The sequence below is a fragment of the Myotis yumanensis genome, unplaced genomic scaffold (genome assembly GCF_028538775.1).
Source record: "Myotis yumanensis isolate MYYU_CA2020_CCGP unplaced genomic scaffold, mMyoYum1.0.hap1 SCAF_23, whole genome shotgun sequence".
Classification (NCBI taxonomy): domain Eukaryota; kingdom Metazoa; phylum Chordata; class Mammalia; order Chiroptera; family Vespertilionidae; genus Myotis; species Myotis yumanensis.
The window spans coordinates 1,011,153-1,034,842 of record NW_027223774.1 but is presented as its reverse complement, the minus strand read 5'-3'; the positions used below and the strand labels follow the sequence as shown (position 1 = coordinate 1,034,842).

At 45.1% G+C, this 23,690-nt stretch overlaps 1 protein-coding gene across 1 annotated transcript; it reads left to right on the top strand.

Moving 5' to 3' along the window:
- The first annotated feature begins 213 nt into the window (after positions 1 to 213).
- Positions 214 to 15,121, top strand: LOC139000217 (zinc finger protein 586-like). The gene is made up of 4 exons (XM_070402479.1): positions 214 to 334; positions 1,619 to 1,689; positions 12,330 to 12,453; positions 14,343 to 15,121. Exons 1-4 carry the CDS (start codon positions 214 to 216, stop codon positions 15,119 to 15,121), a joined length of 1,095 nt encoding a protein of 364 aa, XP_070258580.1.
- Positions 15,122 to 23,690: the final 8,569 nt, after the last annotated feature.

Below are 23,690 nucleotides of genomic sequence, written 5' to 3'. Positions count from 1 at the left end.
GCCCAGAGCTCAGGTATCTGCTTTCTGCTCAACTGCCTTTATTGTTGTGGAAAGACACAGTATCTGTAGGAATATAAGGTGAGAGTGACTCTGATGGGCCCAAGGCCTGGTGTCTGATGAAGGGTAGAGGGAGCAAGTGGATGTGGAGGGTGGGAATTAGGAAGAACTTGAAATCCTAAGAGAGAAGCTAATCATGGCTTGAACTGACAGAATATGAACTTTGAGGATGTGGCCATTGTCTTCTCTGAGGAGGAGTGGGGGCTCCTTGATGAGGCTCAGAGACTTCTGTACTGCAATGTGATGCTGGAAGTGTTTGCACTGGTCTCATCTGCAGGTAAGACCTTCATGTTTGTCCCAATGTCCTGAGGTGATGTCTACTCTTCCTTTATTCTCCAAACATAGGTCTCACAACCAGACCATGGGCTCTACTAATATCTCCCACTGTCCTTTCAAATGGGCTCTGGCTGCCAGGGACGAGCTGTGTGGGGAGTCTGATCTCTGGACTCCCCAAGCATCCCTTACACCCACTGCCTCAGAAAATGTAAAAAGTGTCTGGCAGTCAGGAGCTTAATAGAACCCACTTTGAACTATGTCTTAATAGAACCCACTTTGAACTATGTCTTCCTGGGAAGGTGACTCTGTCCTCATGGCTTCCACTTCTGCACCATTCATCCAGGTAAGGCTCTGTGACTGCCTGTGCCAGGTTATCATCTTTACTTACATGAACCGTAGCTGTACTTTTAACATCCTACCTCAATTGTTGTTTGTAATATTTCCTTTCCTGAATACTATTGCATTCCGAATGGCTCTGGGTTAGTGCTGACTGCTCAACTCCCTTGTCTTTCATTAATACTCTGAATATTTAGGTTGCATGTATTTCTAGAGTAGAAGGTGCATGGAGAACCCTGTGTTCTCTCTCTGGGTGAACTGGCAAGATGGTCTCTGATGAGGCCTGATCCTACTGAGTGGAAACTGGGGGAAGGTATCACATGAGGGCTTCTTTAAGATCACACCAGAAAACCGCTTGTGTCCAACCATATTTTGGTGCCAGTGCATTTGTCCACACCTTATATCTACATTTTCTTTACCATTATTGACATTTTGATGACTGATAATTTCATCTTTATCTTCATAGCTTTTGGCTACCTTCACCTTTGTCACCTTTTTGCATCACCTCCCTGGGCACTGCTCCCTGTGCAATATTCTCCTACATAGACCTGCACATGTTTTATGAGGTGGATATACATGCTTAGTAGTCCTAGAATCTCTGCTCTTGAATTTTATTAGGAATAAGACATAAGCAACCTTCTGCACAGCTTTCCCATTTCACCAGCAGAGAAGCCCTGCTGAACACTGTTAGCAGAAGGAGTTGATGATCATGCTTCGCATCTATGTGGTGCTTGCCATTTTTGGGTCATATTTCTGGTGAGGCTTTCCTTGTTTTGTGATATTCAGAGTTCCAGAAATTCACAGGAGCCTTTTCCAAATCCGGCCAACACATCTCTTATTTTCAAGGGATTGCATGGTATGCATGTATGATGTGCAACATATTTTTGTAATGGAACTTCCCTCATCACTGTAGTCAACATCCAGTTTCTCCTCATTTCTCTGTTTTCAGGTTGTTGGCATAAAATGGATGATGAGGAGGCCTGTCCTGAGCAGAGTGTATTTGTACGAGGAGAGTCACAGGTCAGGGCGTCTAAGACAGAGCCAGCAACCCAGAGGACCCATGTGTGTAAGCGGTGTTTCTCTTTGTTCAAAGATATTTTGCACTTGACTGAGTCACAGGCAGCATACTTTGAGCAGAAAGCCTCCTTAAGTGATGAATGGGTGAGAGACTTCTGTTTCAGTGCAATCCCTCGCAAGCAACAGAGGGGAGCCAGTGGAGAGAAGCCCTGGAAAGAAGCTGTGGGCAGGGCCTCGTTTGTGACCAGGTGCAGCTTCTACTTATCAGGGCTGACTTCATCCAGTAGGGAGGTTGGGGAAGACCTGCCAGCCATCTCAGAGCTTCTCCAGCCCCAGGCCCCTCTCAACACTGAGGAGTCACACAGTGGCAGTGAGACTTCCCAGAAAATTCCTAGTGGAAATCGTCATAACCACTGGGGTCAATGTGAAAATACTGCCAGCCACAACCAGAAAGTTGTTCAACAGAGTGTCTGCTCTGGAGAAGTGAATTATGAATATAACAAATATGGAAATATTTTTAGAGGAATCTCTAGCCTCATTCGACATAGGAAAGTTAACACTGGAGAAAAGCCATATGAGTGTAGTGACTGTGGGAAGGCCTTCAGATATAAGAGTAACCTCAATCAACACCACAGACTTCACACTGGAGAAAAGCCCTATTTGTGTAGTGATTGTGGGAAGTCATTCAGGTATATCTCTGTTCTTAATCAGCACCAGAGAGTTCACACTGGGGAAAAGCCATATGAGTGTACTGATTGTGGCAAGGCTTTCAGTCATAGGTACAACCTCACTGAACACCAGAGAGTTCACACTGGAGAAAAACCTTATGAATGTAGGGAATGTGGGAAATCTTTTAGATGCCATGGTCACCTTTTTACGCACATGAGAATTCACACTGGAGTAAAACCTTATGAGTGTAGTGAATGTGGGCTGTCCTTCAGAGAAAGCAGTACGCTTACTAAGCACCACAGAGTTCACACTGGAGAAAAACCTTATGAGTGTAGTGAATGTGGACAGTCCTTCAGAGGAAGGCATGCCCTCACTGAACACCAGAGAATTCATACTGGAGAAAAACCTTATGAATGCAGTGAATGTGGGAAATCTTTTAGATGCTATAGTCACCTTTTTAACCACAAGAGAGTTCACACAGGAGAAAGGCCTCATGAGTGTAGTGAATGTGGAAAACGTTTTAGCCTAAAATCTCACCTCCTTAGACACCTGATTGTTCATAATGGAGAAAAGCTTTAAATGTGCAGCGAATACTTTCTTTTTCTCATTGACAATAACAACCCTGAAGGGGTCTCTTTGATACACATTTAATGGAACATAAACCCCTTTTTTCACAACATGCACTCCACTAGAGTCCTCATAAAATTTCAGTACAAGCAATGCTTTAAATAACTGCATGGCACGTGCTAAGCTGCTCGGGCCTACTACCCGATTGATATCACTGGGAGTATTTCTGGCTTAGGCGATTTCACCTCCACCACCTGGCTCACCTGAACAGGGTGCCTCAGTCACAACCCCTGCGTGGTCAGGGAAAAAGAAGTCTGTGTTCTCAGCTCAGCCTGAGCAAACTGTGATTACTCCAAGTTCTCATCAGGATCTTCATTCCTTTCTGACTAGGAAATGGAGTTGATTGAGGGTTCATCCACCGCACCCATCCTCAGCTAAGAGGAGCTACCTCTCTCAGGTTATCATTCTATGCTGTGATGAATTGTTTCAGGTCCCAGTTCATCAACCTGCAAACTGATTGAATTTTCTGACACATCTCGGGATTATAATCTTTTTGTCCAGGTGCTTTTGCTCATGTACTAGTACCTGTCATTTTGTTGGTCCTGTTCATTGCCTGGCTTGATTTAAAAGCACACTTGGGATCAGTCCGCATGTACAGGGGAACAGATATTGTGGGAATCCCCAACCTGCTGTGCTCCCGAAGGCAAAGCGTGGAGTCAGAAAATCACTGAATGTTTTACCTGTTAGTATATGCACTATTCACTTGTAATGCAGTGCTGCCCAAGATCTGGAAAGAAAGCCGGCATGACTTGGTGATTCTCATTTGCAGCCTGGTGCCTCCTATGATTGCGGTCTGAGGTCATCCTGAAGATGGGGGTGGGGGACTTTGTTGTGCTTCTGTGAACAATGTGAATTATATTCTCTGTTCACAGTGTGTATTACATACTGTCAAGGTGCCCTGTGCTGTTATGAATGACATTTTATAGGCTGGTGTCGGTTCTGTTGAGACTATGAGGGTTAGGTTGAACTACAACTGGGTCAAAAACCCTGTGTTCATAGTGAGTGTGAAGGAGTGCAGAGAATTAGGTGAATCGCACCTCATCTGAACGTGACCCACAAATGACCAAGGACGTGTGACTTGTGTGGTCATTGTGGACAGGCGTCCTCAGTTCCTCCATCACTGTTTCCTGTCGCTAAAGTCATTCTTAGGGAATATAATCTAAAGGGTCTGTGTCCTCTTCTGGCCTCTCTAAGGTGTTCACCTCAAGGTTTGCTTAACATGTGAGACCTCATAGCTATAGGAAGGGTAATCCTGTAGTCAGTCCCAGGATGTGGATTTGTGACCCAGTCAGCATTCCTGTTTATTCTGATAGCTATAGTTTTCTCTGCTTGCCAACATTTTCTGCCACTGAGGCAAGGCTGGTGCTCCCAAGAAATTAGGAGAGAGATGGTAGAGCCCATATAGGGTTGTCATTTTAATTTTCTACCAAGACATGGTTATATAGGCCTTTATTTGGAAGCACATTTTAAGGTTTTATTTAGGTATATTTGTACTATTTGTTGAGCGGGGATATAGAGATCAAGCTCTGAAATGGTCACATATGACATAAACTTACCTCTCACCCATATACAGGTTAGGGCAAAACCAGGCATATAGATGTGAATATGCAAAACACAGAGTTGACTCTATTTTTCTAAATAAGTATTTTACATATTTAAAAATATTTTTAACGATTTTTCACAAAGCAAAGAAGGGAGAGAGAGAGAAAGAGAGAGAGCAACAGAGAGAGAGAGAGAGAGAGAGAGAGAGAGAGAGAAATGGTATTATTAGAAACATCAAACAGCTGCCTCCTGCACGTCACCTACAGGGCATCCAGGCAGGCACGTGCCTTGAGCTGTAATGGAACCGTGACCTTCTAGGGCAAGGGATGGTGCTCAAACACCTGAGGTTCACTGGCCAGGGAAGAGTTTATTCTTGTTTTTTTATGATTTTTAAATTATTGTAGTAATTTCCAGCCAACAGCTCTACACCTACTTGTGACACACCCTTTAGTTATCTCCTGCCCTTTTGTAATTTTTCCTTCTGCCTTCCCCAGCCCTAAATACAGTCATTGATTTTCCTCCTTTTAAGATTAGTTACTATTTTTTAAGATTAGTTAATATTTTTCCTAATTTCAGAAGCACTATAAGGGGTATACAAATATTGCTTTCCTTCATGCTACACAGTATTTTGAGATTCAACACGAATGCTTATGTGAATAGTTAATTATTTTTATGGCTGAGTCATACTGAGTTCTGTGAATAACCAGTTTACCTATTATTGATCTGTCTATGGTTTTCGTCATTTCCAGGTTTGGGATATTAAAAATAATTCCGCTGGGAATATTGCCTTCAGTTCTTTATACAGAGATATGTTTACTTATCGAACTGATGCAGTTTAGATGAATGTTTTACCTGTTAGTATATGCAGAACTGTGTTCCAAAATGATCATTCCCTTTGGCTTTCCACCCACCCACAGTAATGAAATTTCTAGTTTTCTACAACCCTACCAGCACATGTGATATTTAATCTTTTTAATAATAGGCCGAGAAATGAGTACAGTGTTAACTTGCTTTGTTTTAATTTCATTTCCCTAATAAATTTAAAAAAAAATTTTCCCTAATAAATTTTTATGGTGAACGCTTTTTCAAGCAATTATTTACACTGTCTTTGTCTCTTTTGTTGCAATGTCTGGTCAGAATCTTTTGCCAATTTTCAAAATGAAATTATTTTAACTATAGGTTATTTCAGATATATTTATTTATTTCACTCAATCCTCAATGACTCAACTGAATTCTTTGCAATGTGAAACTATAAATTTTTTAAAAAATATTTTTTCATTGATTTTAGAGAGAAGGGAGAGAGATAGAGAGATAGAAACATCAATGATGAGAGAATCATTGATTGCCTGCCTCATGCACGCCCACTTCTGGGGATCAAACCCTGAACCCAGGCATGTGCCCTTCCTTAGAATCGAACACAGGACTCTTCAGTCCCCAGGCCAATGCTCTATCCACTGATCCAAACCGGCTAGGGCTCAACCCCTTAATTCTTTTTTTTTTTTGAAAGTATTTTTATTGATTTGAGAGAGGAAGGGACATGGAGAGAGAGAGAGAGATAGAAACATACACGATGAGAGAGAAACATCTATCAGCTGCCTCTTGCACATCCCCTACTGGGAATCGAGCCCACAACCTGGGTTGTGCCCTTGTACAGAATTAAACCTGGGACCCTTCCGACCACAGGCTGATGCTCTATCCACTGAGCCAAACCAGCTAGGGCCCCTTAATTCTTTTTTAAAATTGTAATTCTCATCAGAGGATATGTTTATTGCTTTGAGAGAGAGAGGAAGGGAGGGGCACAGACAAAAAAAAAAGGAACATCCATGTGAGAGGAAGCATGGACCGGTTGCCTCCATAAATACCGGGCAGCAGATCAACCCACAACCTGGTCTGCGCCCTCACCAGGAGCCGAACATGCCCTTTGATTGAAGTGGGTGAATGAAGTGAAGCTGCAAGAGATTGAGCCGCCTGCGCAGGGCAGCAACTGAACACCTGAGTGCAGCACCTGAGTCTGGACACAGGGAGACTGGCCACCCCCTCGGTTCTTCTCTGATAACACCCAGGAGGAACCTACATGGGTGGCCTCTCCTTTATCCTGGTCTCAGGAGAACAACGGTGCACATGGGGTATGAACAAGAAAGATACCTTCTTTAATAAAAGCCACTAAAACTTTGGGGCTGTTTGTTACCCATAATAACATCTAGACCAGTGATGGTGAACCTCTGACACGCGAGTCAGAGGTGATACGCGAACTCATTTTTTTGGTTGAGTTTTCTTTGTTAAATGACATTTAAATATATCAAATAAATATCAAAAATATAAATCTTTGTTTTACTATGATTGCAAATATCAAGAAATTTCTATATGTGACCCGGCACCAGAGTTAAGTTAGTGTTTTTCAAAATGTTGACACACCGAGCTAAAAAGGTTCCCCTTCACTGATCTAGATGCATCCTAATGGGAATACATCGCCTTGTCTACCCTTTAGGAGGCAGAGTAACCTAACATTAGATACCATAGCTCTGTTATGAGAAACACATGGGTTTGCCTTTTATTAACTCTACAATCAGGCAATTTACCTCAGGTCTCTGAGTCCTGATTTCAACTTGATAAAATAGATGCTGAAAGTATCTCAACTTGTGGAGAGGATTGAGTGAAATAATAATAATTCAGGTAAAGAATTGAATTCAGGGACTGGCACATGTACTGAACACTCAGTAACTGTTAGTTCCATAGCTACACAATGTGTGCTGACTGCAGACATGCACACAGTGTAGGAAATGTCGAATTGTAGGCCTCTGTTTTCCTTCAAATATTGCTTTTAAGCGAATAGGATAGAATGATGTATATATTCTCATAGCCTTATTTTTCTCTTAATAATGTGCTATTTCTGTGTTAAAAATAAAAACTCTGACCCTACCCAGTTTGGCTCAGTGGATAGATCATTGGCCTGCAGACTGAAAGGTCCCAGGTTAGTTCCGGTCAAGGGCATGGACCTTAGTTGCGGGCACATCCACAGTAGGGGTGTGCAGGTGGCAGCTGATCGATGTTTCTCTCTCATTGATGTTTCTAACTCTCTATCCATCTCCCTTCCTCTCTGTAAAAAAATCAATGAAATATATTTTATAAAATGATAATAAAAAAATAAAAACTATGAGGGCTGGAGTGGTTGCGTTATTTGAGTGTCCTCCCACGTACACAAAGGTTGCAGTTCCTGGTGAAGCCACAAGACAGGTTCCTGGCTGCATGCCCAGGTGGTGGCGAAGGGAGGGGAGGAGGTACCCCACCTGTGTTTTTCTCTCACCCTCTGATTTTCTGTCTCAAAATAAAATTTAAAAAAAGTAATTCTACATATCCATTTAGATTTGTGGTCTCAGGAATGATTGACATAATTTTTACGTCCGGGAGCATTCTGAGATTCATGGAATCTGAAATAATATCTCCAAATAAGAGCTCAGTTGCAGACAACACTCCCCATAATCCTGCCACCAGCCACCAAAACCTAAGGTTGTCATTTCCCACCGCCATTCGGGCGCCCCAACACCAATATTCTCAATGGCCAGCCAGTGACTGGGATCCTAATGCCACCTGTGCAGCCTGAAAAGTTCCTTACCCAAAGAGCAATGCACCTAATGATGGCTGCGTTTAGCCAATGAAAACCCAGGAGAGGCGCCTGAGCCTGGCGCCCATTGGTTTGGGCGTGATTCCCAGATTAGTCCTCCAGGTGGTCATTTTGACATCTTCATTATATCAACATAGTCAGAGGGCCCAGCGGGCAGCATCAGGACTAGGACAAGCCGTCAGAGGCAGCGTCCCCGCTGTGCAGGGGGTGTCTGAGGCTTGTTGACCTGCAGCAGGCGGGATTGAGGTCTCCATGCTTCCCAGACTCCTCTCTGCTCACTGAGGTCAACTCAGCCTCACCCCATTTACCCTCCATCCTACCACGCTGTCAGGCCCTGCAGCTCTCGTCCCAGCAGCCAGAACAGTGAGTAGCTTGTAGGTGACACAGCATGTGATGGGGTGAAAGAGGGTGACGGGCTGCAATGCCGCTCAGTCAGGCCGTGGGGCTGGGGCTGAGCCATGAGGACTCGAGAAACCCAGGTCTGTTTTGTGTTTAAAGGCAACAAAGAAGTTGAGGCAAAGTTTTGTGTGAGGAGATTTACTTTCATCCACAGGACGCTGGGGGCACGGGTGGTTGTGAACAGCAGAGGGACGTTGTCTGAGGTAGGGTTCTAAACATTTCCCCAAACTGCTGATAACAATCTCACCTTAAAAGGGAGAGGAGAGCAGTTAGGGGTGGGAAGGAGGAGTCCTTTGAAAGATAAGGAACTTGACAAGAGTGTGCACTGAGGACTGAGCCCTGGAGGAATGCAGGCACCACCCAGCACCAGGGCTGGGCTAGGGCCCTGAGCAGCCTGAGCCCCTGCTTCCTGGGGTGGGGGCCAGGCCCTCAGCAGACCTCTAGTTCCCACAGGTTCCTGCAGGTGCAGAGCCACTTAGGGGTCTGGGTTGTGGAGCTGATTTCAGGGCCTCAAACTCTCATATCCTCTGAGTTATTGGGGTCCTTTGTCCGCCCCTCTTCCTGCCCTGGGACCTGCAGACACTCAGTCAAGCACCCTAAGTTCATGACAAACGTTGTATGAAGTGGTCCATGTTTTTCTGGAAAACAGTGGAATGAGATATAGGAGGTCCTTCAAGGCACAGGTTTCACATGTGGTAGAGGCTCAGAGTGAAGGCAGCTGGTTCAGGAACCTGCAGGAATGCTTTTCTCTTTGATGGGAACAGGTAAGAATGGGAGCCGAGTCAGGTGTAGAGGAGCTTTGTGACAACAGGGTTGTCAGTTCTGCAGGTAATGGGGGCAATGGGAGATTTGGAGCAGCGGAGGCAGGTGATCTGAATCAGGTCTCATTAGACACCCTGTGGCTGCTGCATGGAGAGCAATATCGGTGAGAGGGAGGTGGTGTGATCATCTGAGATAGTGGTGAAAACTCATTAGTCAACTGAGCCAAATATCAACAGTTTAATGATTGAAATATCTCTTCAGGGCCGAATTTTTTAAACTTAAACTATATGGGTAGTTACATTGTTATTTACTTAATTAGGGTACTCCTAAATTGGCCTTTGCTATAAACGTCCTCAATCTGACTGAGGTACACTCACTGAGATCAACCCCATCCAACTCTCCCTTCCTCAACTCGTGCATGAACCATGCGCCTCTCCCGTGCTGCATATCCTTTGAGCGGCCTGCCTGTGCCATGTCTCCCATCACCCATCCGACTGACACCCCCCACTTTTTCTAATACCACTTCTTCAAAATAGACTCGCTCAGGCTGACAACCAACTTCTGCCCATGGGCCACGAAGTTTCAGTCACACTGTATGTGTGCACTGGTATGTGGTATTTTGTGGAAGAGCCACACTCAATGGGCCAAAGAGCCGCATGTGGCTCTCAAGCCGTGGTTTGCCGACCACTGGTATGGGAGAGTGTGAAGGTAACTGGACCCTGGTGGTGGCAATTGAGATGGAAACACAGTTGGATCCGGGATTGGTATTTTAGGCGTGGCCACATGGATTTTCTAATTTTGAGATTGAGAAAGAGGGGGGGGGGGAGAGGGATAAGAGTCAGAGATGAGATGAAGGTTTGTATTTAGCATCCGGGGATATGGAAGCACCATTATCTCGCATAAAGACATTCATAGTGGGAAGATTTATGTTCATTGCAGATAAAAACAAACAAACACTTATTTTGGCCTTTTTGGGTGTGAGATATTTCAGGGACCAGTTAAAGAGCATCGGGACTCAGAGTAGTTGTTCAAGACGAAGACTATTCAAAAGGAGTGAAGACCATCTGAAACTGAGAGGAGTTGTAGATCATCATTTTATTTTAATTTGAGGCCCTAGGTCCATGGAAACAAGGTGAGATTGGGGCTGGTGCATATTTACTTAATCAGCACTCACCAGGAATATTCTGTGAGCCTTGGTGTGGCCTGGGCTGTTGCCCTCAGTCTGGTTGATTTGCTTAGGTGCATGAGTGGCCATCTGTGAGACTGACTGTGCATGGGGTGAAGCATAGTAATCCCTCCTTTAGAAAACTGCTGCTTGAACTACTCTGTGATGCTTAGACAATCTCTTATTCTGTAGGTCAACTCTGTTAATTTAGACTGTAAAATAACTTTGCTTTTATCTTGAATAGAAAAGATAAACTTTATTGCCTGACCTTGCCTGCTAGCCATCTCACTGATACTCTGTTATTGATGCCAGGTGCCTGTATAGATATGATACTCAAGGTTACAGTTGTCTGTATAGATATGACAGGTGTTTGCTAGACATGATATGTACTCAAGTTTACAAGCTGTCTACAAAAATAACTGACACAAAGACCTAAGAAATATATAAAAGAATTATTCCTCCTTTGGGTGTTCAGAATTTGACAGAGGTAATCTGTTCTGAACCTGCAAGCAATAGAGATGACTCCTAATAGGCTCATTAAGGCCTCTTGTCCAGCTCGCTGATTTTTGATACCACGGGTAGAGGGCCATCGGCCATGAGACTTGAGTGGTGAGGGCTGTGACTGGGATGGGAGATCATGTGCAGCACTGGTGGAGGTGGGCTCTGGATATCTAAGACGTGATGTGGTTCTCAATAGGTGAGGTTGAAGGAAAACAGTCAGGGAGTGAGGCCTTTATAGCAGGGTTGAAGGCAGCCTCAATGAGGGTGGACTCTCAGTGTTGGTGTAGAACTTATTCCTGTTTGAATCTGCCAAGCAGTCACTACACCACACATGCTGAGTAATGAGTAGGAAGTCAAGGAGTTGACTATGGGGGCTGAGGGTGTGGGAATGCAGGTGAGAGCGAAGTGTGGGAGAAGGAGTGATGTACCCTTGGAGAGGGAGTGTGAACTCATGTCCACAGGACACTGGATGTTGCAATAGGGTGAATAAGGAGTGAGTTCATTTTTGGTGCTTACTGGCTGATATGATATGTGATATGATATGAGGAATTTTAGTGTAATTGTCTGAAAATAGGGGTGTTTTGGTGAGACCTTCCAGGTGAAGAGCTGAGGTGTTACATGGATGCACACCTTCCTAGGGTTGTCAAGGGCTGACACATTGATCAATGAGAAGGAGATAGCATATCTTGGTGTCAGCTGGGCTTACATGTTTGCAGTGGAATGGAGATGGGCGATAGAAAGAGAGAGAAACAAATTACAGAGGTTGTGAGTGATACATTTGCAAGAGAAGTTGAGTAGGAAATAAAGTGTTCTCGCCATGGCAAATTTGTGTTGCCTTTGAGGATGTGCCCCTGGAAATGAAGCTGTGTGAGAGAAGTGTGGTTCAAAGAATTATGTTGAGCAGGTAGTGGAAGGTGATGGCCTCAACACCATGGTATCAGAGTCAGAAGGGTGAAGCATGAGGCTATGTTTTTTCATGTCTCTGAGGGAGATTACGGGAAATAACAAAAGTATTGCGTAACAAAATAAGTTATATGTCATTCACATTTTCTTTATGGCCCAAAACTCTCTCTTCCCTATGTGGGTGACACCCACTGTATCGACAAGAGGCAGTATGGCCTACATGTGAGACCCAGAGCTCAGGTATCTTCTCTCTGCTCAACTGCCTTTATTGTTGTGGGAAGACACAGTAACAGTAGGAATATAAGAAGAGAGTGACTTTGATGAGCCCAAGGCCTGCTGTCTTGTCTGATGGAGTATAGAGGGAGCGTATGGATGTGGAGGATTGGAATTTTGAAGAACTTGAAATCCTAGGAGAAAAGCTAATCTTGGATTGAACTGTTCCCATTTTGACAGAATATGAACTTTGAGGATGTGGCCATTGTCTTCTCTGAGGAGGAGTGGGGGCTCCTTGATGAGGCTCAGAGACTTCTTTACTGCAATGTGATGCTGGAAGTGTTTGCACTTGTCTCATCTGCAGGTAAGATCTTCATGTTGGTCTCAGTGTCCTGAGGTGATGTCCAGTCTTCCTTTATTCTCCAAACGTAGCACTCACAGCCACACCATGGACTCTACTAACTTCCCCACTGTCCTTACACTTGGGCTGTGGCTGCCAGGGCCAAGCTGTGTGAGGAGTCCTGAACTCTGGACTCCCTGAGCACCCCTAAACCCACTGCCTCAAAAAATGCAAGAAGTATCTGGGAGTCAGGATTCTTGCAATGAGCTTAATGGGACCCACTTTGAACTTTCTCTTCCTGGGAAGGTGACTATGTCCTCATGGCTTCCATTTCTGCACCATTCATCCAGGTAAGGCTCTTTGTGACAGCCTGTGCCAGGTTATGGTCTTTACTTACATGAACCGTAGCTGTCCTTGTAACATCCTACCTAAATTGTTGTTTGTAATATTTTCTTCCATGAATACTGTTGCAATCCGAATTGCTCTGGCTTCTTGGTGTCTGCTCACATTTATTGTCTTTTATTAATACTCTGAATATTTACATTGTATTTTTTATAGAGTAGAAGTTGCATGGAGAACCCTGTGTTCTCTCTCAGGGTGAACTGGGAAGATGGTCTCTGATGAGGCCTGATCATACTGAGTGGAAACTGGGGGAAGGTATCACATGAGGGCTTTTTCCAGATCACACCAGGAACTCGCTTATGTCCAACCATATTTAGGTGTAGATGCATTTGTCCACACCTTATTTCCGCATTTTCTTTACCATTAATGACATTTTGATGACTGATCATTTCATCTGTTACTTCATGGCTTTTGGCTACCTTCACCTTTGTCACCTTTTTGCATCATCTGTCCCTCTGTACTGATCCCTGTGCAGTATTCTCCTACATGGACCAGCACGTGTGTTATGAGGTGCACATACATGCTTCAGTAGTCCTCGAACACTTGCTACTGAATTTTACTTGGATTAGACATAAGCACCCTTCTACAAAGCTCGCCCATGTCACCCGCAGATAAGCCCTTCTGAACACTGTTAGCAGAACAAGGAGCTGACGATCCTGCTTCGATTCCATGTGGTGCTTTCCATCTTTGTGTCATATTTCTGCTGAGGCTTTCCTTGCTTTATGATATTCAGAGTTCCAGAACTTCACAGGAGCTTGTTCCAAATACTTCCAGCACATCTCTTATTTTCAGGCAATTTCGTGGAATGCATGTATGATGTACAACATATTTTTGTAATGGAACTTCCCTCATCACCGTAGTCAACATCCAGTTCCTCCTCATTTCTCTGTTTTCAGGTTGCTTGCATAAAATGGATGATGAGGAGGCCTGTCCTGAGCATAGTGTATCTGTACAAGGAGAGTCACAGATCGGGGCACCTACGTCAGAGCCAGGAACCCAGAGTACTCATCTGTGTAAGTGGTGTTTCTCTCTATTAAAAGACATTCTGCACCTCACTGAGTCACAGGCAGCATACCTTGAGCAGAAAGCCTTCTTCAATGACACAGGTGTGAGAGACTTCTGTGCAAACCCTCACCAGCAAGAGAGGGAAGCCAGTGGAGAGAAGCCCTGGAAAGAAGCTGTGGACAGGGCCTCGTTTGTGACCAGGTGCAGCTTCTACTTATCAGGGCTGCCTTCATCCAGTAGGGAGGGTGGGGAAGACTTGCCAGCCATCTCAGAGCTTCTCGAGCACCAGGCCCCTCTCGACACTGAAGAGCCACACAGTGGCAGTGAGATTTCCCTGAAACATCGCAGTGGAAAACATCATAACCAGTGGGGTCAATGTGAAAATGCTGCCAGCCACAACCAGAAAGTTGTTCAACAGAGCGTCTGCTCTGGTGAAGTGAATAATGATTGTAACAAATCCAGAAAGATTTTTAGAGGAAGCTCTAGCCTCATTCAACATGGGATAGTTCACACTGAAGAAAAGCCATATGAGTGTAGTGATTGTGGGAAGGTCTTCAGATGGAAGACTAACCTCAATCAACACCACAGACTTCACACTGGAGAAAAGCCGCATGTGTGTCGTGATTGTGGGAAGTCATTCAGGTATATGTCTGTTCTTAATCAGCACCAGAAAGTTCACACTGGGGAAAAGCCATATGAGTGTACTGATTGTGGCAAGACTTTCCGTCATAGGTACAGACTCACTGAACACCAGAGAGTTCACACTGGAGAAAAACCTTATGAGTGCAGTGAATGTGGGCAGTCCTTTAGCCTAAGGTTGATCCTCACTGATCACCAGAGAGTTCACACTGGAGAAAAACCTTATGAGTGTAGTGACTGTGGGCAGTCCTTCAGTCAAAGGTGTACCCTTATTAAGCACCGGAGAGTTCACACTGGAGAAAAACCTTATGAATGCAGTGAATGTGGGAAGTCCTTTAGACAAAGGTATACCCTCATGGAACACCAGAGAGTTCACACTGGAGAAAAACCTTATGAGTGTAGTGAATGTCGGCAGTCATTCAGACAAAGGCATGCCTTCACTGAACACCAGAGAATTCACACTGGAGAAAAACCTTATGAATGCAGTGAATGTGGAAAATCTTTTAGATGCCATGGTCACCTTTTTAACCACAAGAAAGTTCACACAAAAGAAAGGCCTCATGAGTGTATTGAATGTGGGAAATCTTTTGGCCGAAAATCTCACCTCCTTAGACACCTGATTGTTCACAATGGAGAAAAGGTTTAAATGAGCAGCAAACACTTTCTTTTTCTCATTGACAATAACACCACTGAAGGGGTCTCTTAGATACACATTTAACGGAACATAAACCCCTTTATCACAACATGCACTCCTCTAGATAAAAGTAAAAGTGATGCTTTAAATAACTGCATGGCACTTGCTAAGCTGCTCGGACCTACTACCCGATTGAAATCAGTGGGAGTATTTCTGGCTGAGGCGATTTCACCTCCATGACATTGCTCACCTGAACAGGGTGCCTCAGTCACAGCCCCTGCGTGGTCAGGGAAAAGGAATTCTGTGTTTTCACCTTGGCCTGAGCAAACTGTGATTACTCCAAGCTCCTGGCAGGATCTTCATTCCTTTCTGACTAGGAAATGGAGTTGATTGAGGGTTCATCCAGTGCACCCATCCTCAGCTAAGTTGAGCTACCTCTCTCACGATATCACCTTACGCTGTGATGAATTGTTTCAGGTTCTAGTTCACCAACCTGCAAACCCATTGAATTTTCTAACATGTCTCGGGATTATGATCTTTTTGTCCAGGTGCTTTTGCTCATGTACTAGTACTTTTCATTTTGTTGATTCTATTCATTGCCTGGATTGATTTGACAGAACACTTGAGATCTGTCAGCATGTCCAGGGGAACAGATATTGTGGGAATCCCCAACCTGCTGTGCTCCCGAAGGCAAAGCGTGGAGTCAGAAAATCACTTTGTCCAGTATTCACTTGTAATGCAGTGCTGCCCAAGACCTCAAAAGAAAGTCTGCATGACTTGATGGTTCTCATTTGCAGCCTGGTGCCTCCTGTGATTGCGGTCTGAGGTCATCCTGAAGATTGGGGTGGGGGGCTTTGTTCTGCTTCTGTGAACAATGTGAATTATATTCTCTGTTCACAGTGTGTATTACATACTGTCAAGGTGCCCTGTGCCGTTCTGAATGACATTTCATAGGCTGGTGTTGCTTGTGTTGAGACTCTGAGGGTTAGGTTGAACTACAACTGGGTCAGAAACCCTGTATTCATAGTGAGTGGGAAAGAATGCAGTGAATTAAGTGAATCACACCTTTTCTGAACGTGACCCACAAGTAAACAAGGACGTGTGACTTGTGTGGTCATTGTGGACATGCGTCCTCAGTTCCTCCATCACTGTTTCCTGTGGCTAAAGTCATTTGTAGAGAAAATAATCTAAAGGATCTGTTTCGTCTTCTGGCCTCTCTACGGTGTTCACCTCAAGGTTTGCTCAACAGGCAAGACCTCAAAGCTAGAGGAAGGGTAATCCTGTAGTCAGTCCCAGGATGTGGCATTTGTGACCCAGTCAGCATTCCTGTTGATTCTGATGGCCATAGTCTTCCATGATGGCCAATATTTGCTGCCACTGAGGCAAGGCTGGTGCTCCCATGGAATTAGGAGAGAGATGGTAGAGCCCATATAGGGTTGTCATTTTAATTTTTGAAGAAGACAGGGATATCTAGGCCTTTATTTGGAAGCACATTTTAAGGTTTTATTTAGGTATATTCATACAATTTGGTGAGCTCAAACAAAGGGATCAAGCCTAAAATGTTCACATGTGACATAAACTTATCTCTCACCCATATACAGGTTAAGCAAATGCAGGCATACAGATGTGAATATGCAAAACACAGAGTTGACTCTCTATTTTTCTAAATAAGTATTTTACATATTTAAAAACATTTTTATTGACTTTTCACAAAGAGAGAGAGAGGAGAGAGAGAGAGAGAGCGAGAGAGAGAGAGAGAGAGGAAGAAATGGTAATATTAGGAAGAAACATCAAACTGCTGCCTCCTGCACATCACCTACAGGGCATCCAGGCAGGCGCATGCCTTGAGCTCAAATGGAACTATTGACCTTTTAGGGCAACGGATGGTGCTCAAACACCTGACGCTCACTGGCAGGGGAGAGTTTATTCTTGTTTTTTATTATTTTTAAATTATTGTAGTAATTTCCATGCCAACAGCTCTACATCTACTTGTTCTACACCCTGTAGTTACCTCCTCCCCTTTTGTAATCTCTCTTTCTGCCTTTCCCAGGCCTAAATGCAGTCATTGATTTTCTTTCCTTTATAAGATTAGTTAATATTTTTCCTAATTTAAGAAGCACTATATAAGGGGTATACATATATTGCTTTCCTTCATGCTACACAGTATTTTGAGATTCAAAGTGGATGCTTATATGAACAGTTAATTATTTTTTATGGCTGAGTCATACTGTTTTGTGTGAATAGCCAGTTTACCTATTGATCTGTCTATGGTTTTAGTTATTTCCAGTTTTGGGATATTTAAAATAAATCTGCTGGGTATATTGCCTTCAGTTCTTTATATAGGGGTATGTTTTACTTATCAAACTGATGCAGTGTAGGCGAATGTTTTACCTATTGTATAGGCAGAACTGTGTTCTAAAATGGTAATTTCCTTTGGCTTTCCACTCACCCACCCAGAGTAATGAAATTTCTAGTTTTTCCACAACTCTGCCAGCACATGTGATGTTTAATCTTTTTAATAATAGGCCGAGAAATGAGTATAGTGTTAACTTGCTTTATTTTAATTCCATTTTCCTAATAAAATTTTTTTCCCTAATAAATTTTTATGGTGAACGTTTTCTCAAGCAATTCTTTACACTGTCTTTGTCTTCTTTGTTGAAATGTCTGGTCAGAATCTTTTGCCAATTTTTAAAGTGAAATAATTATTTTAACAATAGGTTAGTGCAGCATCTAAGATATATTTATTTATTTCACTTAATCCTCAATGACTCAACTGAATTCTTTGCAATGTGAAAGTATAAATATATTTATAAACTATTTTTTATTGATTTTATATAGGAAGGAAGAAGGACAGAGAGATATAAACATCAATGATGAGAGAGAATCATTGATTGCCTGCCTCATGCATGCCCCCTTCTGTGGATCAAACCCAAAACCCAGGCATGTGCCCTTGCTTAGAATCCAACCCAGGACCCTTCAGTCCCCAGGGTGTCGCTCTATCCACTGATCCAAATCAGCTAGTGATAAATCCCCTAATTCTTTTTTGAAAAAAGTATTTTTATTGATTTGAAAGAGGAAGGGAGAGAGAGAGAGAGAGAGAGAGAGAGAGAGAGAGAGAGAAACATACACGATGAGAGAGAATCATCTATCAGCGGCCTCTTGCATATCCGCTACTGCGAATTGAGCCCACAACCTGAGCATGTGTGCTTGTCCAGAATCGAACCTGGGACCCTTCCGACCACAGGCTGATGCTCTATCCACTGAGCCAAACCAGCTAGGGCCCCTTAATTCTTTTTTAAAATTTTAATCCTCATCTGAGAATATGTTTATTGCTTTGAGAGAGAGAGGGAGGGAGGGGCACAGAGAAAGAAAAGGAACATCCATGTGAGAGGAAACATGGACCGGTTGCCTCGATAAATGCCGGGCTGCAGCTCAAACCCACAACCTGGTCTGTGCCTTCACCAGGAACCGAACATGCCCTTTGATTTAAGTGGGCGAATGTAATGAAGTTTCAAGAGATTGAGCCGCCTGGCCAGGGCAGCACCTGAAATCTTCATGTTTCCTTCAAGACCGTGAGTTAGTATGACTCAGCATTTGGGGGAGTGTTTGTTTTGCATGATGCCTGTTGGTTGTATGTGTGAATTGGCAGTCCCTTTGGGTGTCCCTGATGTGTGTATTGTGTTCTCTTGTGTCTGTGTTCTATGTCCGTGTATGTCTGCTCTGGTGTGTGCGCATGTGTTTGCATTGTGTGTGTGTGTGCGTGTGTGTGTGTATGTGTGTTTTCTCCTCAAGGTGTTCCCTGTGTCTGCATTGTGTGTCTGTGTGAGCCTGGCCATTAGCCCTGCACCTTAGTGCCCAGCTGTGACTGGGGGTGTCCTTTACCAGCGTTTTTCTATGCTTGTGGTGTTGGTATGTTTCCCTGTGAGTCTGTGCACTCCAGATACAGGCAGCGGCCTAGGCAGTCTCTGGAGGGGTCAGGAAGTGGCCCCTTCTGACCTTGCTCTCCCAGCCTCTGCTGTCCCCATGGGGGTCCCCTCTCAGGCCTCAGGGACGGATGAAATGAAATATCAGTTCATAGAACCCCAGGCTGTGGAAAGGGGAGGAATTAGGGAAGATTCTGATGGCAGCCTGGAGTTAGGCAGTGTGCATGGGGAATGTTTGTGAAGGACACTAGGCTTCGTGGAGGAGCTGGGGATCCAGGTCCCTTGGTAAGAAATGAGTCGGTGGGTGCATGTGGGGGGAGCTGAAGGGAAAGACTTTGAGGCTCTTAACCTACTACTAGGAATGACGGCGTGGACGTTCCTGGAAAGGGGTGTCCCTTGTCCATGTGAAAGCTAGCCTGACCCCTCAGGGAGGAAGGTGGCCGGGTCTACTCAGAGCATCACTCCTAGACCGCTGGGTCCTGGTCCACTGGGATTGTGTGGCCACACAGGACACTGGGACCAGGAGGGAGAGTTAGGTCTAGGACTCTCTGCAATAGAGATGAGGAGAACTGTGGAGGGACCGCATTCAGCACAGGTTCCTGCACAGAATGAACGGAAACCACAGGGTCACCACTGATGTTACCGGCAGCATTTTCACCATCAGCCCCACCTGCTGGGGCCCTCTCCTGGGCAACGCAAATGACACAGGGCCTTGGAGGCAGGGAGGGCCTGATGTCCATGTAAAAGCACATGGATACTGGAGGCTTCCACCCTGTGCCCTTCCCAGTCAACACCCTTAACTGTGAGTCTTCACCTCCACCCGAGTGTGGGACCCGAGGCAGCCAGGGGTTTACCCAGGTCACACTCAGAAGTGGGTTCTGAGTTCGCTGCCAATGCCATCTGCCCAAACTCCTTTTCTGAGGTTCACTGCTTTGGAACTTGCCAGTGATGGTTTAGGGCAGCGGTTCTCAACCTGTGGGTCGCGACCCCTAGGACGGTCAAACGACCCTTTCACAGGAGTCGCCTAAGACCATCCTGCATATCAGATATTTACATGATGATTCATAACAGGAGCAACATTACAGTTATGACGTAGCAATGAAAATAATGTTGTGGTTGGGTCACAACATGAGGAACTGTATTTAAAGGCCCAGAAGGTTGCGAACCAGTGGTTTAGGGCAACCAGGGGACAAAGTCCACCTGGATGAGGAGACAGGGACCCATCCTGACGGACTCCCACTGTCATTTCCGACCCATCCTCACTCCTCTCCTTGGCCTTGCACAGTCCCGGACAAGAGGCGGGCACCACGTGGGCATGTTAATGGGGCCCATCGAGTAAGTATGTCAGGTTCTCCTCCTGACCACCTGAGTTTGACTTCAGCCTGTGAGGTGCTCTGACCAATGAAATGTGCTGGGAGTGAAGCCTGTCTGAAATAATATCTCCAAATAAGGGCTCAGTTGCAGACAACACTCCCCATAACCCTGCCACCCGCCACCAAAACCTAAGGTTGTCATTTCCCACCGCCATTCGGGCGCCCCAACACCAATATTCTCAATGGCCAGTGACGGGGATCCTAATGCCACCTGTGTGGCCTGGAAAGTAACTTACCCAAAGGGCAATGCGCCTAATGATGGCTGCGTTTAGCCAATGAAAGCCCAGGAGAGGCGCATGAGCCTGGCGCTCATTGGTTTGGGCGTGACTCCCAGATTAGTCCTCCACGTGGTCATTTTCACCTCCTTGTTCTATCGACTTGGAGGCCCCAGCGGGCAGCATCAGGACTAGGACAAGCCGTCAGAGGCAGCGTCCCCGCTGTGCAGGGGGTGTCTGAGGCTTGTTGACCTGCAGCAGGTGGGATTGCGGTCTCCATGCTTCCCGGACTCCTCTCTGCTCACTGAGGTCAACTCAGCCTCACCCCATTTACCCTCCACCTACCGCGCTGTCAGGCCCTGCAGCTCGCGTCCCAGCACCCAGAACAGTGAGTAGCTTGTAGGTGACACAGCATGTGATGGGGTAAAAGAGGGTGACGGGCTGCAATGCCGCTCAGTCAGGCCTTGGGGCTGTGGCTGTGCTGTGAGGACTCAGGAAACCCAGGTCTGTTTTGTGTTTAAAGGCAACAACGAAGATGAGGAAAGTTTTGTGTGAGGAGTTTTACTTTCGTCCTCAGGACGCTGGGGCCACGGGTGGTTGTGAACAGCAGAGGGATGGTGTCTGAGCTAGGGTTCTAAACATTTCTCCAAACTGCTGATAAGAATCACACCTTAAAAGGGAGAGGAGAGTAGTTAGGGATGGGAAGGAGGAGTTCTTTGAAAGATAAGGAACTTGACAGGAGTGTGCACTGAGGACCGAGCCCTGGAGGAATGCAGGCATCACCCAGCACCAGGGCTGGGCCAGGGCCCTGAGCAGCCTGAGCCCCTGGGTCCTGGAGTGGGTGCCAGGCCCTCAGCAGACCTTTAGTTCCCACAGGTTCCTGCAGGTACAGAGCCACTTAGGGGTCTGGGTTGTTGAGCTAATTTCAGGGCCTCACACTCTCATGGATTCTGAGGTCATGGTGTCCTGGGGCTGTGCCCCCTCCTCCTGCCCTGGGACCTGCAGATACTCAGTCCACAATCCTAAGTCCATGACTAAGGCTTTGTGAAGTGGTCCATGTTTTTCTCGCAAACAGTGTAATGAGATGACGGAGTTCCTTCCAGGCACAGGTTTCACATGTGGCAGAGGCTCAGAGTGAAGACAGCTGGTTCAGGAACCTATACAAATGCTTTTCTCTTTAATGGGAACAGGTAAGAATGGTAGCAGAGTCAGGTGTAGAGGAGCTTTGTGACAACACAGTTGTCTGTTCTGCAGGTGATGGGGGCAATGGGAGATTTGGAGCAGCGGAGGCAGGTGATCTGACTCAGGTCTCATTAGACGCCCCTTGGCTTCAGCATGGAGAGCAATATGGGTGAGAGGGAGGTGGTGTGATCATCTGGGACAGTGGTTGACAAACTCATTAGAAAACAGAGCCAAATATCAACAGTACAACGATTGAAAATTTTTTTGAGAGCCACATTTTTTAAACTTAAACTATATAGGTAGGTACATCGTTATTAACTTAATGAGGGTACTCCTAAACTGGCCTTTGCTAAAAACGTCCTCAATCTGACTGAGGTACATTTGCTGAGGTCAACCCCTTCCAACTCTCCCATCCTCAACTCGAGCATGAATCATGTGCCTCCCCTGTGCTGCATATCCTTTGGCCCCTCTGCCTGCACTGTGTCTCCCATCACCCATCCGACACCCTCCAATTTTTCTAACAGCACTTCTTCAAAATAGACTCGCCCAGGCCTAAATCCATCCTCTGTGTATGGGCCACGAAGTTTCAATCACATTGTACGTGGGAGCCCAATGTGGTATTTTGTGTAAGAGCCAAACTCAATGGCCCAAAGAGCCGCATGTGTCCTGAGAGCGGCAATTTGCTGAATATTGGTCTGGGAGAGTGTGTTGGTAACTGGCCCCTGATGGTGGCAATGGAGATGGAAGACACAGTTGGATCCGGGATTGGTATTTTAGGCCTGGCCACATGGATTTTCTAATTTTGAAGTTAGAGAGAGAGAGACAGAGAGAGAGAGGTAAGAGTCAGAAATGAGATGAAGGTTTGTATTTAGCATCTGGTGTTATGGAAGCACCATCATCTCGCATAAAGAAATTCATAGTGGGAAGGTTTATGTTCATTGCAGATAAAAACAAACAAACACTTATTTTGGCTTGTTAGGGTATGAGATATTTCAGAGAGCAGTTAAAGAGCATCTGGAACTCGGAGTAGTTGTTCAAGACGAAGACTACTCAAAAGGAGTGAAGACCGCCTGGACCAGAGAGGAGTTGTAGATCATCATTTTATTTTAATTTGAGGCCCTAGGTCCATGGAAACAAGGTGAGATTGGTGCTGGTGCATATTTACTTTTTAAACACTCACCAGGAATATTCTGTGAGCCTTGGTGGGGTGTTGCACTCAGTCTGGTTGATTTGCTTAGGGGCATGAGTGGCCATCTGTGAGACTCACTGGGCATGGAGTGAAGCATAGTAATCCCTCCTTTGGAAAACTGCTGCTTGAACTACTCTGTGATGCTTAGACAATCTCTTATTCTGTAGGTCAACTCTGTTATTTTTAGACTATAAATTAACTTTGCTTTTTACTTGAATAGAACAGAAAACTTTATTGCCTGACCTTGCCTGCTAGCCATCTCACTGATACTCTGATATTTGATGCCAGGTGCCTGTATAGATATGATACTCAAGGTTACAAGTGTCTGTATAGATATGACAGGTGTTTGCTAGATATGATATGTACTCCAGGTTACAAGCTATCTCCAAAAATAACTGACACAAGGACATAAGAAAGATATAAAGGAGAATTATTCCTCCTTTGGGTGTTCAGAATTTGACAGAGGTAATCTGCTCTGAACCTGCACCCAATAGAGATGACTTCTAATAGGCTCATGAAGGCATCTTGTCCAACTCGCTCATTTTTGATTCAATGGGTAGAGGACCATTGGCCATGAGACTTGAGTGGAGAGGGCTGTGACTGGGATGGGAGATCATGTGCAGCGCTGGTGGAGGTGGGCTCTGGATATCTAAGAAGTCATGTGGTTCTCAATAGGTGAGGTTGAAGGAAAACACAGTC

What these genes read in the sequence shown, in the direction of transcription:
- LOC139000217 (XM_070402479.1), top strand. Translation starts at nt 214, where the DNA reads ATGAACTTTGAGGATGTGGCCATTGTCTTCTCTGAGGAGGAGTGGGGG. An exon ending in TTGTACGAGGAGAGTCACAG is followed by an intron (nt 1,690 to 12,329) that starts GTCAGGGCGTCT and finishes CCATTTTGACAG; the next exon opens with AATATGAACTTTGAGGATGT. An exon ending in TGCACTTGTCTCATCTGCAG is followed by an intron (nt 12,454 to 14,342) that starts GTAAGATCTTCA and finishes AACATGGGATAG; the next exon opens with TTCACACTGAAGAAAAGCCA.